This window comes from Rana temporaria, chromosome 13, assembly GCF_905171775.1.
Source record: "Rana temporaria chromosome 13, aRanTem1.1, whole genome shotgun sequence".
In the NCBI taxonomy this organism is placed as follows: domain Eukaryota; kingdom Metazoa; phylum Chordata; class Amphibia; order Anura; family Ranidae; genus Rana; species Rana temporaria.
This window is the reverse complement of record NC_053501.1, coordinates 116287206-116307524: the sequence shown is the minus strand read 5'-3', so window position 1 is coordinate 116307524 and position 20319 is coordinate 116287206. Positions and strand designations below refer to the sequence as shown.

At 37.9% G+C, this 20319-nt stretch overlaps 1 protein-coding gene across 1 annotated transcript in view; it reads right to left on the bottom strand.

Annotated features, from left to right (window-relative positions):
- Nucleotides 1-13271: 13271 nt before the first annotated feature.
- LOC120920439 (perilipin-2-like) overlaps nt 13272-20319 on the bottom strand; it is a 63491-nt gene continuing 56443 nt past the window's right edge. Inside the window, exon 7 of the mRNA XM_040332537.1 lies at nt 13272-13714. Coding sequence (XP_040188471.1) covers nt 13412-13714 — 303 coding nt within the window. The 3' untranslated portion in view covers nt 13272-13411. The remainder of the gene's footprint in view (nt 13715-20319) is intronic.

The following is a 20319-nucleotide window of genomic DNA, read 5'->3' as shown; positions in this document are numbered from 1 at the left end:
ACAAATATGTGATATCGCTGCAATTATCAGGAGCAGTAGAATTTATTTTGGGTTGTACTTTGGTGGAAGGTTATGGTAGTAGCAAGAAATATACAGCTAAATTTAAAATATATATATATTTTTTTTTTACTATTTTTTATTATTTTTTACTATTGTGGGCCAGTTTTCCTTTAATAATAATAATAATAATAATAATAATAATAATAATAATAATAATAATAATAATAAAAAAAATCAGGATATCTTCCATTTACCACCAAATAAAAGCCCAATTTATTAAATTAAATTTGTAAAGAAAAATTAAAAGCCCAATTTATTATTCTGTTAGCCTAAAAATTATTGGAAAAAATATGTTATTACATGTACACAACAGTGTATCTGAACATTTTTTTTTATTTGTAATATATTCTTGCACCACCAATTTTTCCTCTAAAAAAAATAGTTTTTAAACAAAATAAAAAAGCCCAATTTATTATTCTGTTAGCCTAAAAAATATTATAAAAAATATTTTATTACATGTACACAACAGTGTTGTATCTGAACATTTTTTTTTATTTGTAATATATTCTTGTACCACCAATTTTTCCTCTAAAAAAAAATTGTAAACAAAAATAAAAGCCCAATTTATTATTCTGTTAGCCTAAAAAATATTATAAAAATTGTATTACATGTATACAACAGTGTATCTGAACATTTTTTTTATCTGTAATATATTCTTGTACCATCATTTTCCCCCCCAAAAAAAAATTTGTAAACAACAAAATAAAAGCCCAATTTCCTATTCTGTTAGTCCAAAAATTATTATAAAAATGCTTTTATTACATGTATACAACAGCGTATTTGAACTTTTTTTTTTATTTGTAATATATTCTTGCACCACCAATTTTTCCTCAACATTTTTTTCAATTGTAATAATAAAAAATAAATTGTTAACAAAAAATAAAAGCCCAATTTATTATTCTGTTAGCCTAAAAATTATTAGAATTTTTTTTTATTACATGTACACAACAGTGTATGTGAACATTTTTTTTATTTGTAATATATTCTTTCACCACCAATTTTTCCTCTAAAAAAAATTGTAAACAAAAAAATAAAAGCCCAATTTATTATTCTGTTAGTCTAAAAATTATTATAAAAATGCTTTTATTACATGTATACAACATTGTATCTGAACATTTTTTTTTATTTGTAATATATTTTTGCACCGCCAATTTTTCCTCAACATTTTTTTTTAATTGTAATAATAAAAAATAAATTGTTAACAAAAAATAAAAGCCCAATTTATTATTCTGGTAGCCTAAAAATTATTAGAAAAAATATTTTATTACACGTACACAACAGTGTATGTGAAAAAAAATTATTTGCAATATATTCTTGTACCACCAATTTTTCCTCTAAAAAAAATTTGTAAACAAAAAACACAAGCCCAATTTATTATTCTGTTAGTCCAAAAATTATTATAAAAATGCTTTTATTACATGTATACAACAGTGTATTTGAATTTTTTTTTATTTGTAATATATTCTTGCACCACCAATTTTTCCACAAAAACAAAATTTGTAAACAAAAAAATAAAAGCCCAATTTATTATTCTGTTAGTCCAAAAATTATTATAAAAATACTTTTATTACATGTGTACAACAGTGTATGTGAACATTTTTTTTTTATTTGTAATATATTCTTGCACCACCAATTTTTCCTCAACATTTTTTTTTATTTGTAATAATAAAAAATAAATTGTTAACAAAAAATAAAAGCCCAATTTATTATTCTGTTAGCCTAAAAATTATTAGAAAAAATATTTTATTACATGTACACAACAGTGTATGTGAACATTTTTTTTATTTGTAATATATTCTTGCACCGCCAATTTTTTCTCAACATTTTTCTTATTTGTAATAATAAAAAATAAATTGTTAACAAAAAATAAAAGCCCAATTTATTAATCTGTTAGCCTAAAAATGATTAGAAAAAATATTTTATTACACGTACACAACAGTGTATGTGAAAAAAAATTATTTGCAATATATTCTTGTACCACCAATTTTTCCTCTAAAAAAAATTTGTAAACAAAAAACACAAGCCCAATTTATTATTCTGTTAGTCCAAAAATTATTATAAAAATGCTTTTATTACATGTATACAACAGTGTATTTGAATTTTTTTTATTTGTAATATATTCTTGCACCACCAATTTTTCCACAAAAACAAAATTTGTAAACAAAAAAATAAAAGCCCAATTTATTATTCTGTTAGTCCAAAAATTATTATAAAAATACTTTTATTACATGTGTACAACAGTGTATGTGAACATTTTTTTTTTATTTGTAATATATTCTTGCACCACCAATTTTTCCTCAACATTTTTTTTTATTTGTAATAATAAAAAATAAATTGTTAACAAAAAATAAAAGCCCAATTTATTATTCTGTTAGCCTAAAAATTATTAGAAAAAATATTTTATTACATGTACACAACAGTGTATGTGAACATTTTTTTTATTTGTAATATATTCTTGCACCACCAATTTTTCCTCTAAAAAAAAATTGTAAACAAAAAAATAAAAGCCCAATTTATTATTCTGTTAGCCTAAAAATGATTAGAATTTTTTTTTATTATATGTACACAACAGTGTATGTGAACTTTTTTTGTATTTGTAATATGTTCTTGTACCACCAATTTTTCCTCTAAAAAAAAATTGTAAACAAAAAAAATAAAAGCCCCATTTATTATTCTGTTAGTCCAACATTTTTTTATAAAAATGCTTTTATTACATGTATACAACAGTGTATCTGAACATTTGTTTTTATTATTTGTAATATATTCTTGCACCACCAATTTTTCCTCAACATTTTTTTTATTTGTAATAATAAAAAATTAATTGTTAACAAAAAATAAAAGCCCAATTTATTATTCTGTTAGCCTAAAAATTATTAGAAAAAATATTTTCTTACATGTACACAACAGTGTATGTAAACATTTTTTTTATTTGTAATATATTCTTGTACCACCAATTTTTCCTCTAAAAAAAATTGTAAACAAAAAAATAAAAGCCCAATTTATTATTCTGTTAGTCTAAAAATTATTATAAAAATGCTTTTATTACATGTATACAACATTGTATCTGAACATTTTTTTTTATTTGTAATATATTTTTGCACCGCCAATTTTTCCTCAACATTTTTTTTTAATTGTAATAATAAAAAATAAATTGTTAACAAAAAATAAAAGCCCAATTTATTATTCTGGTAGCCTAAAAATTATTAGAAAAAACATTTTATTACATGTACACAACAGTGTATGTGAACATTTTTTTTTTATTTGTGATATATTCTTGCACCACCAATTTTTCCAAAAAAACAAAATTTGTAAACAAAAAACAAAAGCCCAATTTATTCTGAAAATAAATAAATAATCCTCCTGGGTGTACAAAGTGATGGTGATGGTGATCTGTACGGTTTTACTAACACGTGTCAAAGTTGCAGGATTGTGCTCAGGCATGAACGTTGGTTTCACTCTCGGACACGAAGGGGTGAATGTTCTCGTGCTGACGGCGCCGTCCTAGCCGCATCCTCAGTCACCTGTACAGTCCGCGTTTTCCTCCCCTCCCCCGCGCCCACGCAGCCGCTCAGTCTGCACGTTACCTCTTCAGAAGTGTCCAGAGCGCAAATTAATACCCACGTGTCGGATAATTCACGTAAAACAAGCGAATCGAATGTCATTCAGCGCAGGATCCGCGCTCTCCAATCCTCGTTCTGCGCGATATTTATAGATACGCCGAGAGAACAATTGGGGGCTTCTTTTACACCTTTCTGGATATTTTTTTTGGCCGTCGATTGATCTATGAAATGGAAAAATTCAGCTTCCTCTGTTTTACAATGTTACAATGTTACTACACACACATAAAATGAATACAATGTTACTACACACATAAAATGTATACAATGTTACTACACACATAAAATGTATACACTGTTACTACACACACATAAAATGTATACAATTATACTACACACACATACAATGTATACAATGTTACTACACACACATACAATGTATACAATGTTACTACACACACATACAATGTATACAATGTTACTACACACACATAAAATGTATACAATGTTACTACACACACATAAAATGTATACAATGTTACTACACACACATAAAATGTATACAATGTTACTACACACACATACAATGTATACAATGTTACTACACACAAATAAAATGTATACAATGTTACTACACACACATACAATGTATACAATGTTACTACACACACATACAATGTATACAATGTTACTACACACACATACAATGTATACAATGTTACTACACACACATACAATGTATACAATGTTACTACACACACATAAAATGTATACAATGTTACTACACACACATACAATGTATACAATGTTACTACACACATATAAAATGTATACAATGTTACTACACACATATAAAATGTATACACTGTTACTACACACACATAAAATGTATACAATTATACTACACACACATACAATGTATACAATGTTACTACACACACATAAAATGTATACAATGTTACTACACACACATAAAATGTATACAATGTTACTACACACACATAAAATGTATACAATGTTACTACACACACATACAATGTATACAATGTTACTACACACACATAAAATGTATACAATGTTACTACACACATACAATGTATACAATGTTACTACACACACATACAATGTATACAATGTTACTACACACAAATAAAATGTATACAATGTTACTACACACACATACAATGTATACAATGTTACTACACACACATACAATGTATACAATGTTACTACACACACATAAAATGTATACAATGTTACTACACACATACAATGTATACAATGTTACTACACACACATACAATGTATACAATGTTACTACACACACATAAAATGTATACAATGTTACTACACACATAAAATGTATACAATGTTACTACACACATAAAATGTATACAATGTTACTACACACATAAAATGTATACAATGTTACTACACACACATAAAATGTATACAATGTTACTACACACACATACAATGTATACAATGTTACTACACACATAAAATGTATACAATGTTACTACACACACATACAATGTATACAATGTTACTACACACACATACAATGTATACAATGTTACTACACACACATACAATGTATACAATGTTACTACACACATAGAATGTATACAATGTTACTACACACATATAAAATGTATACAATGTTACTACACACACATAGAATGTATACAATGTTACTACACACATATAAAATGTATACAATGTTACTACACACATATAAAATGTATACAATGTTACTACACACACATAAAATGTATACAATGTTACTACACACACATAGAATGTATACAATGTTACTACACACATATAAAATGTATACAATGTTACTACACACATAAAATGTATACAATGTTACTACACACATACAATGTATACAATGTTACTACACACACATAAAATGTATACAATGTTACTACACACATAAAATGTATACAATGTTACTACACACATAAAATGTATACAATGTTACTACACACATAAAATGTATACAATGTTACTACACACATAAAATGTATACAATGTTACTACACACATAAAATGTATACAATGTTACTACACACACATAAAATGTATACAATGTTACTACACACACATAACATGTATACAATGTTACTACACACGTAAAATGTATACAATGTTACTACACACACATAAAATGTATACAATGTTACTACACACACACATAACATGTATACAATGTTACTACACACGTAAAATGTATACAATGGGGCAGATCCACATACCTCCGCTGCGCCCGGCGCAGATGTGAGATACGCTACGCCGCTGTAACTTACCTAGCTTTAGTTTGAATCCTCAATGAATTTGCGCTGTAAGTTACGGCGGCGTAGTGTATCTCTCGCGGCGGATTTCAAATTGGGCGGGTAGGGGGCGTGTTTAATTTAAATGACGAACTGCGCATGCGCCGTCCGTAAAAACTCCCAGGGTGCATTGCTCCAAATGACATCGCAAGGACGTCATTGTTTTCACGCCTCCAGCCCCATTCACAGACTTACGCAAACAACGTAAAATTTCCAAAATTAGACGCGGGAACGACGCCCATACTTAACATTGAGTACACCACCAGATAGCAGCTTTAACTATACGCCGGAAAAAGTCGAACGGAAACGACGTAAAAAAATGCGACGGCCGCTCGTACGTTCATGGATCGTCGGAAATAGCTAATTTGCATACTCGACGCGGATTACGACGCAAAATTTGAAATTACGCGGCGTATCAAGAGATACGCCGCGTAATTTCTTTGAGGATCTGCCCCAATGTTACTACACACATATAAAATGTATACAATGTTACTACACACATAAAATGTATACAATGTTACTACACACATAAAATGTATACAATGTTACTACACACATAAAATGTATACAATGTTACTACACACATAAAATGAGGCTGCATTGACGGGTACAGTGAGTGTGCATTCATGGGCACAGTGAGGCTGCGTTCACAGGCACAGTGAGGCTGCATTAAAGGGCAGTGAGGCTGTGTTCATGGACACAGTGGGGCTGCAATGATGGGCACAGTGAGAGTGCATTGATGGGCATAGTGTGGCTGCATTCATTGGCACCATAAATCTGCATTTGATGGGCACAGTGAGGCTACGTTGATGGGCATAGTGAGGCTGCATTGATGGGCATAGTGAGGCTGCATTCATGGGCCCCCGTAAATCTGCATTAATGGGCACCAAAAAGCTGCATTTGATGGGCACAGTGAGGCTGCATTTGATGGGCACGGTGAGGCTGCATTGACGGGCACAGAGAGTGTGCATTCATGGGCACAGTGAGGCTGCATTTATGGACACCGTAGAGCTGCATTTGATGGACACAGTGAGGCTGCATTTGATGGGCACAGTGAGGCTGCATTGACGGGCACAGAGAGTGTGCATTCATGGGCACAGTGAGGCTGCATTCATGGGCACTGTAAAGCTGCATTCATGGACACCGTAGAGCTACATTTGATGGGCACAGTGAGGCTGCATTTGATGGCACAGTGAGGCTGCATTGACGGGCACAGTAAGTGTGCATTCATGGGCACAGTGAGGCTGCATTCATGGACACTGTAGAGCTGCATTTGATGGGCACAGTGAGGCTGCATTTGATGGGCACAGTGAGGCTGCATTTGATGGGTACTGATATGCTTTATGCTAATAGTGTTAACGTTGTCGTTATTTATTTTTGGAACTTAATTCTGCTTTAAACATTTAACAGATAATTTCCAAGGGTGTGTTTAGGGGCGGACTTAGGGGTGGGGCAGGGGAGAGGTTGGGCGGGGCAACTGGTGGCGAGTAACTCTTAAGGCCTGGCTAGTGGCTCACCCTAATGCCATAGGCTGCGCACTCCTATGCCCGCCATCCTCATTTCTATTTCGATTTAAAACAGAAAATACAGCATCTTGGCCACCAGATGGAGCTGAAGTTTCATTGAAAAATTATATTTTACTTCACACCATCTAGTGGCCAGATGTGGTATTTTTCCATTTCAATTCACTGTAAAACATTCGTCTTATACAGGAAATAGCCTGATAACATTGGGCCGGATTCAGGTATAATTGCGCTTTTTTTTGCGGAGGCGCAGGGCAATGATTTTGCCCTGCGCCCCCCCAATTTTTTTGCGCTGCCCTCGATTCACGGAGCAGAAGCTCCGTAAATTGCGTGGGCGCGCCGGCAAAATGCCCGGCGCAAGAGCGCGTAATTTAAATGATCCCGTAGGGGGCGGGAATCATTTAAATTAGGCGCGTTCCCGCGCCGATCGTAGAGTGCATGCTCCGTCGGGAAACTTTCCCGACGTGCATTGTGGCAAATGACGTCGCAAGGACGTCATTTGCTTCAAAGTGAACGTGAATGGCGTCCAGCGCCATTCACGATTCACTTACGCAAACTACGTAAAATTCAAATTTCGCGACGCGGGAACGACGGGTATACTAAACATGGGCTGCCCCTGCTAATAGCAGGGGCAGCCTTGCGCGAAAACCGCCGTACGTAAACGACGTAAATTGCGTACGCAGGGCTCGCGCAACGTTGTGAATCGGTGTTAGTATGCAATTTGCATACTATACGCTGAGCACAATGGGAGCGCCACCTAGCGGCCAACGCAAGAATGCAGCCTAAGATATGCGGGCATAAGAGCCTTATGCCGCGCAGATCTTAGGCTGCAGTCGGCGTAACGAGGTTCCTGAATCAGGAGCACTCGTTACGCCGGGACAAGTAAGCAATTGCGCCGCGCAACCTATGGTTACAGAGGCGCAATTGCTTCTTGAATCTGCCCCATTATTATTTAGCTCCATTCACACAGAACAAATGACGGCCAATCAGAACAACGGCTGTTAACCCTTTGCACGCCAAATACCAAATTCAAAAATGTATTGAACGCGATTCAGCGCTTGTTGGTGCAACGGACACGCGTAATGCTTCAAAAAGGAAAAAACGCACACATAGATGTCAATGGGCCCTGAAGAAGATCTCCCCACCATGCCGGTGCGATCTTCAGAACGTCAGTTGACCTCTGCGCAGTTCCCATTGAACAAACGTGAGAAATCTCTGGACGCACGTTCGCCGTCTTCCTTGATCGAATGATTTTAAATTACTTCTTAAAAGTAAATAAACTCGGCTGGTTGGAAGCCAAGCATGAAGGAACACAATGTTTTTCCCGCTTCTCCCCGGGGGATTGGCTGATCGAGAAATTTGTGTGACCCCCTTTATGATGCCTAACACATACAATATGTGCATGGGGGGCTTATCCGACCCCCCCCCCCCCGCACACCACACATAGGAATTGCTGGGCTGTGCTGAGAACGCGCTCGATGCACCCTCCCGGCACAGAGACCGAGCTGTCACTTGAGGTCCACCTAACTACTGTCCTCTCCATCTAATCACAGAGCAGACTATCACACTGCAAGCCTCATTTCACCCTTCAGCTGGTGTGTGTGGCATCTCATCGCGTTTTCAGATTTGAGAAGATTTCACATTTCTTAAAGGAACAGAGAAGCAATTTGAATATATATTATATGAGATACTGTTTATATATATATATATATTTTTTTAAAACAAGAAAATATATATACAGGTATATTTAATGTATATACATATATATATATATATATATATATATATATATATATATATATATATATATATATATATATAAAATAAATAAAATATTCCTGTATACATATTTTCTTGTTTAATATATATATATATATATATATATATATATATATATATATATATATTTTTTTTTATATAAATGTTTTTAAACAAGAAAATATGTATACAGGTATATTTAATTTACTGTATATATATATATATATATATATATATATATATATATATATATATATATATATATAAAAACAATAAATTAAATATTCCTGTATGCATATTTTCTTGTTTTTTAAAAAAAATATATGTATATATATATATATATATATATATATATATAATTTTTTTTTAAACAAGAAAATATATATAGACAGGTATATTTAATTTATTGTTTATATATATATATATATATATATATATATATATATATATATATATATATATATATATATATATATATATATATATATATATATATATATAAATTAAATATTAATGTATACATATTTTCTTGTTTAAAAAAAAAAATATATATATATATATATAGATAGATAGATAGATAGATATTTAAAAAAGAAAAGAAAATGGGCCAGATCCACGAAAGAATTACGCTGGCGTATCTCTTGATACGCCGCGTAATTTCAAATTTCCTGCGTCGTATCTTTGTTTTGTATCTACAAAACAAGATACGACGGCATCTCGGATGGATCCCACAGGCGTACGTCTTAGTACGCCGTCGGATCTTAGGTGCAATTTTTACGTGGCCTCTAGGTGGCGTTTCCGTTGAATTCCGTGTCGAGTATGCAAATTAGCTACGGCGATCCACGAACGTACGTCCGGCCGGCGCATTTTTTTTACGTTGTTTGTTCCGCTTTTTCCGGCGTATAGTTAAACCTGCTATTATGAGGCGTACTCAATGTTAAGTATGGCCGTCGTTCCCGCCTCGCATTTTGAATTTTTTACGTCGTTTGCGTAAGTCGTTCGCGAATAGGGATTTGCGTAGAATGACGTCACCGTCTTAAACATTGGCTTGTTCCGGTTTCATTTCGAGCTTGCGCACTGGGATTCCCCCACGAACGGCGCATGCGTAGTTAAAAAAAAAACATTGTTTACGTCGGGTCACGAGGTATTTACATAAAACACGCCCCCATCACAGAGATTTGAATGCCGCGCCATTACGCCGCCAAAGATAACCTACGCCGCCGTAACTTACGGCGCAAATTCTTTGAGGATTCGAAAAAAAAAAGATAAGTTACGGCGGCATAGTGTATCTTAGATACGCTACGCCCGGCGGATTAATGCGCCGATGTACGTGAATCTACAGCAATATTTAATTTATAATTTTTATATATAAATATATATATATATATTATTATTAATATAGAAAAATGTAATTATAATTCATTTTTATTGAATTAATTTTATTAATTGTATAATGTTATTTATTTATAGAACTTCATTCTACAATACAATTTTATTTATTTTTGAACATTTTATTTTACTTTATTCATTTGTTTATATATATAGTAATGTTAATAAAGAAAATTTTATATATTTTTTAGATTTATTGCATTTATTTGATCAATTGTATCATTTTATTTATTTATAGAATTGTATTATATATAATATATCTTTCTATCTATACTAGTATACTGTTTTTAAAATACAACATCATCTAGTAAGTAATGAATATCATTTTATTATAATCAAATGTTATATATTTTATTTTTATATTTTTTTAGGAAATTTAAGTTCATTAAAAGACTTTTTGCCTAGCAACTGATGGGACATTACAAGAGTCACCACAGTGACGTTACATGACGGGGGGGATGTACACGGCGCTGATCGCTGACTCACTTGCGGGATGTGAAGTGGATATTTGACGTGGCCGGACACCTCCGACTGTCCCAGCAATCAGGACAATCAGAGTTATTGATTACATCCGACCTCCGGGAGGTTATGTACACAAAGCGTCATCACCCACCACTGTCCATACAAGTATATCACTGCAATGTCCTCTCCTAAACACGGTCACGTGTCCTCTCCTAAACATGGGTCACGTGTCCTCTCCTAAACACGGGTCACGTGTCCTCTCCTAAACATGGGTCACGTGTCCTCTCCTAAACACGGGTCACGTGTCCTCTCCTAAACACGGGTCACGTGTCCTCTCCTAAACACGGGTCACGTGTCCTCTCCTAAACACGGGTCACGTGTCCTCTCCTAAACACGGGTCACGTGTCCTCTCCTAAACACGGGCCACGTGTCCTCTCCTAAACACGGGCCACGTGTCCTCTCCTAAACACGGGTCACGTGTCCTCTCCTAAACACGGGTCACATGTACTCTCCTAAACACGGGTCACGTGTCCTCTCCTAAACATGGGTCACGTGTCCTCTCCTAAACACAGTTCACATGCCCTTTCCTAAACACGGGTCACGTGTCCTCTCCTAAACACGGGTCACGTGTCCTCTCCTAAACATGGGTCACGTGTCCTCTCCTAAACATGGGTCACGTGTCCTCTCCTAAACATGGGTCACGTGTCCTCTCCTAAACACAGTTCACATGTACTCTCCTAAACACGGGTCACGTGTCCTCCTCTAAACACAGGTCATGTGTCCTCTCCTAAACACGGGTCACGTGTCCTCTCCTAAACACGGGTCACGTGTCCTCTCCTAAACACGGGTCATGTGTCCTCTCCTAAACACGGGTCATGTGTCCTCTCCTAAACACGTGTCGCGTGTCTTCTCCTAAACATGAGTCACATGTACTCTCCTAAACACGGGTCACGTGTCCTCTCCTAAACACGGATCACGTGTCCTTTCCTAAACATGGGTCACGTGTCCTCTCCTAAACATGGGTCACGTGTCCTCTCCTAAACACGGATCACGTGTCCTCTCCTAAACACGGGTCACGTATCCTCGCCTAAACACGGGTCACGTGTTAAAAGTACAAATGGCACCAACCTTATCCTGTTATGAATTGTTTGGTAGCTGCCCCTTTAAGTGGACCTCCCACTCAAAAATAAATAAATATGTAAATTAACGCACTACTAACGATCTCCTTACTTTACATGTTTATTTATGTTTTTATGGAGACCAATTACTGACACCCACCCACCAAGGCATTTTGACATTTGCATAACCCCTCCCACTGCTGCCATTTTGATATTTGCATAACTCCTCCCACTGCTGCCATATTTACATTTGCATAACACCTCCCACTGCTGGCATTTTGACATTTGCATAGCTCCTCCCGCTGCTGGCATTTTTAATTTGCATAGCCCCTCCCACTGCTGGCATTTACATTTGCATATCTCCTCCCACTGCTGGCATTTTGCATTTGAATAACTCCATCTGCCATTGGCATTCTGACATTTGCATTACTCCTCCCACTGCTGGCATTCTGACATATCCATAACTCCTCCTACTTCTTGCATTTTGGGATATTTCCATAACTCCTCCCACTGCTGGCATTTTGACAACTGCATAACTCCTCCCGTTACTGATGCCATTTTGACATTTGAATAACTCCTCCCGCTGCTGGCATTTTTATATTTGCATAATTCCTCCCACTGCTGGCATTTTGATATTTGCATAACTCCTCCTACTGGTGGCATTTTTACATTTGCATAGCCCCTCCCACTGCTGGCATTTTGATATTTGTATAACCCCTCCCTCTGCTGGCATTTTGACATTATCATAACTCCTCCCACTGCTAATGGCATTTTGACATTTGTATAACTCCTCCTGCTAGCATTTTTGCATTTGCATAACCCCTCCCACTGCTGATGACATTTTGACATTTGCTAACTCCTCCTTCCACTGGCATTTTGACATTTGCATAACCCTCCAAACTGCTGCCATTTGTACATTTGCATTACCCCTCCCACTGCTGGCATTTTGATATTTGCATAACACCACCCACACTTGGCATTTTTACATTTGCATAACCCCTCCCACACTTGGCATTTTGACATTTGCATAACTAAGGCAGAGACCCAATGATCACTGATTGTAAAGGTTTTATTTTAAAAACATCATCATCATGTTGGTGAGGGGGAGGGGAATATAAGCAGATTAAACTTCAGCTCTAACAAATGATATATGAGATAATAACAGATAAACTCTACGGGATAAAGGTTTAATAAAAAGTGAACATTTATGGATAGAAGACATCCCCCACGTCCTCCTGGATCCGGCTGGGGAAGAAGGAACTGTCAAAGCTCTGGCGTCTCCCCTCCCGGGCCCGGACTCTCACCCGCTCCGTATCGTTAGCCTGGCGCCGGTCGTTGGGGGCGGCCCGGAAGACGAAGCCTTGCTGAAGGTTGGACTGAGACTTCCTCGGTGATCGGCCCGGCCTGGGCGCAGACTTCTTCCTGACCCGGGCTTTCCTTAGCGCCTCTTCTTCAGGGCCGGCTTGGGGGAGCACCGACCACAGCACCCCCTGAACACAACGCCTCACCTACATGGAGGGAGCAACATATTAAAGTCAGACATCGGGAAAGACTCCATATCTGCCCCCTGATGACCTGTGCTGTGATTGGACATTGTACACCAGGACAGGAATTGAGGGTAAATCCTCTCATGGGGAAAATTTAGGGCAAGGGTTCCAAATCTATTTTGGCTGACGGTACTATCATCGATAGATCTCATTGGGCGAGTGTCATTATGGGGCAGGATCAACCAGTGATGTCAACGGGCAACCCCACCCCCATGTTTTTCTGTCATTCAGGAATGACACTCACCCAATGAGAAGTAGACAGGGGGTGGGGTCACCCGGTTACGTCATTGGGTAACCCCCAGCCTTATGTTTACTTCTCATTCGGCTGTGTCCCTGGACAGGAACAGTCGTGTTTGGCAAGCACTGTTTTTGTTTTTTGTTTGGGTCAGTGCTTTTATGGTTTATTTTTACAAAAAATTGACAAAAACTGTTGTGTCTTTTTAGTGGGTACCCCATACTCATTCACATAAGCCAAATCGGGGGGCCCCATTAAAGGGGGTCTCCAGATTCTGATAAGTCACTCCGGCACCCCCACACTGGCCATAGTTGTGGGGAGGAGGCTTTTTTCCCTATCATTATGGGGATGGGCACCCCCATATGTTGAGGGCATGTGGCCCGGGATGGTTCAGGAGGGGGGGTAAGCTGCTCTCTCGTCTCTTCTCCCTTTCCTGGCCTGCCGGCCTGCATGCTTTGATAAGGGTCTGGTATAAATTTTGGGGGGGACCCCATGCTATTTAAAAAATAAAATAAAATTGGCGTGGGGTTCCCCCTAAAATTCATAACAGACCTGAAATTCTTGGTGTGGATAAGGGGGGACCCAAATGCTGCATTCTTCATTTCCGGCATTGTTTTGTTTACATTTCAGCTGTCAGCGGAGAAGCCCCGCTGACAGCTGGTGACTCATCGGTTGTTAAGGACACAGCAGCTGATGACTCATCGGTTGTTAAGGACATGGCAGCTGATGACTCATCAGTTAAGGACATGGCAGCTGATGACTCATCGGTTGTTAAGGACATGGCAGCTGATGACTCATCGGTTGTTAAGGACATGGCAGCTGATGACTCATCGGTTAAGGACATGGCAGCTGATGACTCATCGATTGTTAAGGACACGGCAGCTGATGAATCATCGGTTGTTAAGGACACGGTAGCTGGTGACTCATTGGTTGTTAAGGACAGAGCAGCTGATGACTCATCGGTTGTTAAGTCACGGCAGCTGATGACTCATTGGTTAAGGACATGGCAGCTGATGACTCATCGGTTGTTAAGGACACAGCAGCTGATGACTCATCGGGTGTTAAGGACACAGCAGCTGATGACTCATCGGTTGTTAAGGACACGGCAGCTGATGACTCATCAGTTGTTAAGGACACGGCAGCTGATGACTCATCAGTTGTTAAGGACACAGCAGCTGATGACTCATCGGTTGTTAAGGACACAACAGCTGATGACTCATCGGTTGTTAAGGACATGGCAGCTGATGACTCATCGTTGTTAAGGACATGGCAGCTGATGACTCATCGGTTGTTAAGGACATGGCAGCTAATGACTCATCGGTTGTTAAGGACACGGCAGCCAGCTTTCTCACCCACTCCTTAACAACCAGCTATTCTTCACACAGAATTCAAATTGGTCGATAATTTTTTTAACTAATCTTAATTCCAATCAGTCTGAAAATTTGACATTTGTTCGAAAATGAATAAACAAAACTAAATGAATTACAAAATGAATTAATGAAACAAAAATAGTAACATAACAAATCTATCCAAAACAAAAAAAAATGCGTTCTGCACATGTCTAAAAGGTTGTTTGATACAACATAGGGTGTGAATTATTTGCTCGAATATATTCAAATTTTCCTTATTAATGAACCGCGCCAATAATTAAAACCTAGCTCCTCCAGCCTTGACGTCTGAAGATGAGGCTCCACCAGCCACGCCGCGGTCTGATGTCCCATCTCACAGATTTGGCTCATCTGGTTTTGCAGGTTCGTTAAAGGTGTAAGATGCGCTCTCTGCCGTCAAAAGGGCTATATTTACCAATTATTGAAGTAGGTCAGAGCGCATTATCAGACGTAATGCGCGAGGCATAATGGAGGAGATGGCGCAAAGTGCTTGGAGATAATGGCTCGCCGCTCACGGGATTAGAGAAAAATGAGATTGGGAAAGTGGGTGAAGTGCCCTCCAAGAGCATGTTGGGGTGTGATTACTCTCCAGTCCCACAATGGGTGACATGGCACTTGGCTTTCATTAATTATCTTGTGTGGGAAGTTGGCAGTGACCTCACAGATAGTCTATTACTCTAATTACCCCCCATTCATAAATCCGGTATAATACGCAAAACAGAGAACAGGCTTTGGTCCAAAAATGTCAAACAAAACGAGCACAAATTAAGTTCTGATTTCTCGATGGACCACCATTGTTACATTTAAATTGATTGATTTTTAAGATGTATTGAAGTTGGACCTGTCATCAGATGTCCTCTGCTGCCTTCATGCATGCTCAGTAATGTGTCAGTGTAACCCGTCCAGGTATTATTACCTCTCACAGAGATCACAGCAGGACTTCACCTGACAACGCCTTAGATTGATCCTAAAGGGAAACCACAGGCCAAAATAAAAAAAATAAAAAAAACGGCGTGAGGTTCCCCCCATAATCCACACCAGACCCTTCTCTGAGCATACGGCCCAAAGCACCTTGTCCCTGTGTTGATAGGGACAAGGGCCTCTTCCCCTTAACCCTGTGCGGTGGTTGTGGGGGTCTGTGCGCAGGGGGCTTATCGGAATCTGGAAGGGGGCCCCCCACCCTATGTGAATGAGTATGGGGTACATTGTATCCAAAAATAGTATAAAAAATAAATAAAAACAGTACACAGATTTTTGACAAAGTCCTTTATTAAAGTAACCTCAACGTGTCTTCTATCTCTGGTCTTCACCCATCTCCGGTGATATCTTCTTCCTCCGGTTCTTCTCCCTACCCTGCTGATGTATTCTACCTTCGGTTCTTCTCTCTCCGCTGTCTTCTTCCTCTGGTTCTTCTCCCTCTGCTGTCTTTTTCCTCTGGTTCTTCTCGCTCTCCTGTCTTTTTCCTCTGGTTCTTCTCGCTCTCCTGTCTTTTTCCTCTGGTTCTTCTCCCTCTGCTGTCTTTTTCCTCTGGTTCTTCTCGCTCTACTGTCTTTTTCCTCTGGTTCTTCTCGCTCTCCTGTCTTTTCCCTCCAGTTCTTCTCTTTCCGCTGTCTTCTTCCTCTGGTTCTTCTCCCTCTGCTGTCTTTTTCCTCTGGTTCTTCTCCCTCCATTGTCTTTCATTTGGTTCTTCTGCCTCAGATTTCCCCATTGTCTTCTTCCTCTGGTTCTTCTCCTTTCGATTCTTCTCCCTCTGCTGTCTTCTTCCTCTGGTTCTTCTCCCTCATCTGTCTTTTTCCTCTGGTTTTTCTCCCTTCATTTTTTTAACCTCTGCTGTCTTCTTCCTCCGGTTCTTCTCCCTCTGCTGTCTTCTTCCTCTGGTTCTTCTGCCTCCATTTTTTCCCTCCGCTGTCTTCTTCTTCCGGTTATTCTCCCTTTGCTGTCTTCTTCCTCTGGTTTTTCTGCCTCCATTTCTTTTCACTTCGCTGTCTTTTTCCCCTGGTTCTTCTGCCTCCATTTTTTTTCAGTCCGCTGTCTTCTTCCTCCGCTGTCTTCTTCCTCCGCTGTCTTCATTCTCTGGTTTTTCTGCCTCCATTTTTTTTCAGTCTGCTGTCTTCTTCCTCCAGTTCTTCTCCCTCTGCTGTCTTCTTCCCCTGGTTCTTCTCCCTCCATTTTTTTTACCTCTGCTGTCTTCTTCCTCTGGTTCTTCTGCCTTAATTTTTTTCCTCCGCTGTCTTCTTCTTCCGGTTATTCTCCTTCTGCTGTCTTCTTCCTCTGGTTCTTCTGCCTCCATTTTCTTCAGTCCGCTGTCTTCTTCCTCTGGTTCTTCTTCCTCCGCTGTCTTCTTCCTCTGGTTCTTCTTCCTCTGCTGTCTTCTTCCTCTGGTTCTTCTTCCTCTGCTGTCTTCTTCCTCTGGTTTTTCTACCTCCATTTTTTTCCCTTCGCTGTCTTTTTCCTCTGGTTCTTCTGCCTCCATTTTTTTTCAGTCCGCTGTCTTCTTCCTCTGGTTCTTCTTCCTCCGCTGTCTTCTTCCTCTGGTTCTTCTTCCTCTGCTGTCTTCTTCCTCTGGTTCTTCTGTCTCCATTTTTTTACCTCTGCTGTCTTCTTCCTCTGGTTCTTCTGCCTCAGTTTTTTTTCCCTTCGCTGTCTTCTTCCTCTGGTTCTTCTGCTGCCTCCAGTTCTTCTTCCTCCTGATGTCTTCTCCCGCCGGTAGCTCTCGCTGTTGTGTTAGGTCCGGCGCGTGCCATTACTTATATAGCCATGGGATGTGGCCATCCGGTGACGTCCTACAGAGACCATGCCCCTTTGTGGCGTCACTGACCCTGAGCATGATGGGACGTTGATATCACAAAAAGGGTGGGGCCATGTGGCTAATCTGAGTTCTGTATCCTTATGTAAAGCTTTGTGAATTGGCCTTTATTATATTATATTCCTGTATTCTATATACACATGTTACATAATATAGAGATCACTTTGAACAATCCTGTGTGAATGCGCCATTGCCGTATTGGCGGGGATCGGCGATCTCCAAGACACCGAGGAGATATTGGCAGACAATCATTTCACATTTCTTAATTAACAAGAAAGGAAATGAGAACGGTTTAATCCTTCCTGTATCTTCCGAGGCAATTAACGTTTTTCTAATCAGCGCTCACCGATGGAAAAGTCTGAGCTCGCCGCACGTTCATTAATCACCCGTTTTCCCAGAAGTCCGAGGAATCGGAAAATTCCCAAATTACTTTGACATTTAGTGACTGTTGTCATATGAATTCCACCCACCGCGTCCTCATTATTCCAGGTAAAACGCGTCGCTCAGCCTCAGGTTAGATGTTCAAGCGAAAACAGGTTATTGTAGGAAAATACCATCTGCAGAACATCGCTCCGTCCCATCCCCCTCCTCACAGATCCATATTGATATATTCTGCAGATTGTCCCATCACTGACCTCTCTAGAGATCTGCAGAACATCGCTCCGTCCCATCCCCCTCCTCACAGATCCATATTGATATATTCTGCAGATTGTCCCATCACTGACCTCTCTAGAGATCTGCAGAACATCGCTCCGTCCCATCCCCCTCCTCACAGATCCATATTGATATATTCTGCAGATTGTCCCATCACTGACCTCTCTAGAGATCTGCAGAACATCGCTCCGGCCCATCTATATATTTTCTAGATCAGTGCGGACGTTGTTCATATTTTTAGAAAATTATTAGGCTGGAAAAATCAATGTGGAGATGAAAAAAGAAGAAGTGAGATGTGTCTCTGTATATAAAATATATCAGATTATGTGTGATTGGCGGCAAGACAAAGGTCCCTGAAGAGACACAACAGGCCTTCCCCCAGACACAGCTCTGTATATGGGTCACAATCTAGGACTCGGCACTGAGGGTCTCCGAGGAGGCAGGAACACTCCGTACACGGAACACACAACGTGTATTGTGTAATTCTACATCTCCGAGCTTCCCCAGAGAAGGGAACATACTACATGGGAGAGATAGATGGATAGATAGATAGATAGATAGATAGATAGATAGATAGATAGATAGATAGAAGGATAGATAGATAGAAGGATAGATAGATAGATAGATAGATAGATAGATAGATAGATAGGTAGATAGATAGATAGATAGATAGATAGATAGATAGATAGATAGATAGATAGATAGATAGATAGATAGATAGATAGATAGATAGATAGATAGATAGAGAGAGAGAGAGAGAGATAGATAGATAGATAGATAGATAGATAGATAGAAGGATAGATAGATAGATAGATAGATAGATAGATAGATAGATAGATAGATAGATAGATAGATAGATAGATAGATAGATAGATAGATAGATAGATATGTATTTCCTTCCTTCCCTCCCATATATACTTTTCTTGACCTATATCTCTCTATGTATCTATTATCTATCTACTTTCTTTATTTCATCTATCATCCTTTTTGCCTTTATATATACTGTACCTCTCTTGATATATATATTTGCATCTATCTTTCTATCATCTTTTCCTTCTTTCTTTTGTCTTTCTATTATTTTTCTATTTCTTTCTTTCTCATATATACCACTCTTGATATCGATCTTTCTTTCTTTCTTTTTCTTTCTTTATTTCTTTCTTTCTCTCTTTTTTTTCTTTCTTTCTTTCTTCCCCTTTCTTTCTTTCTTTTTCTTCCTCCCTTCCGTTCTTTCTTTCTTTAATTTTTATCTTTCTTTTATTCTCATATATACCTTGATCAATATATCTATCTATCTATCTATCTATCTATCTATCTATCTATCTATCTATCTATCTATCTATCTATCTATCTATCTATCTATTTATCTATTTATTTGTTATGTTTCCCTCCTTCCTTCATTTCTCTATTTTTCTTTTTCATATATACCTCTCTTGATATCTATCTATCTATCTATCTATCTATCTATCTATCTATCTATCTATCT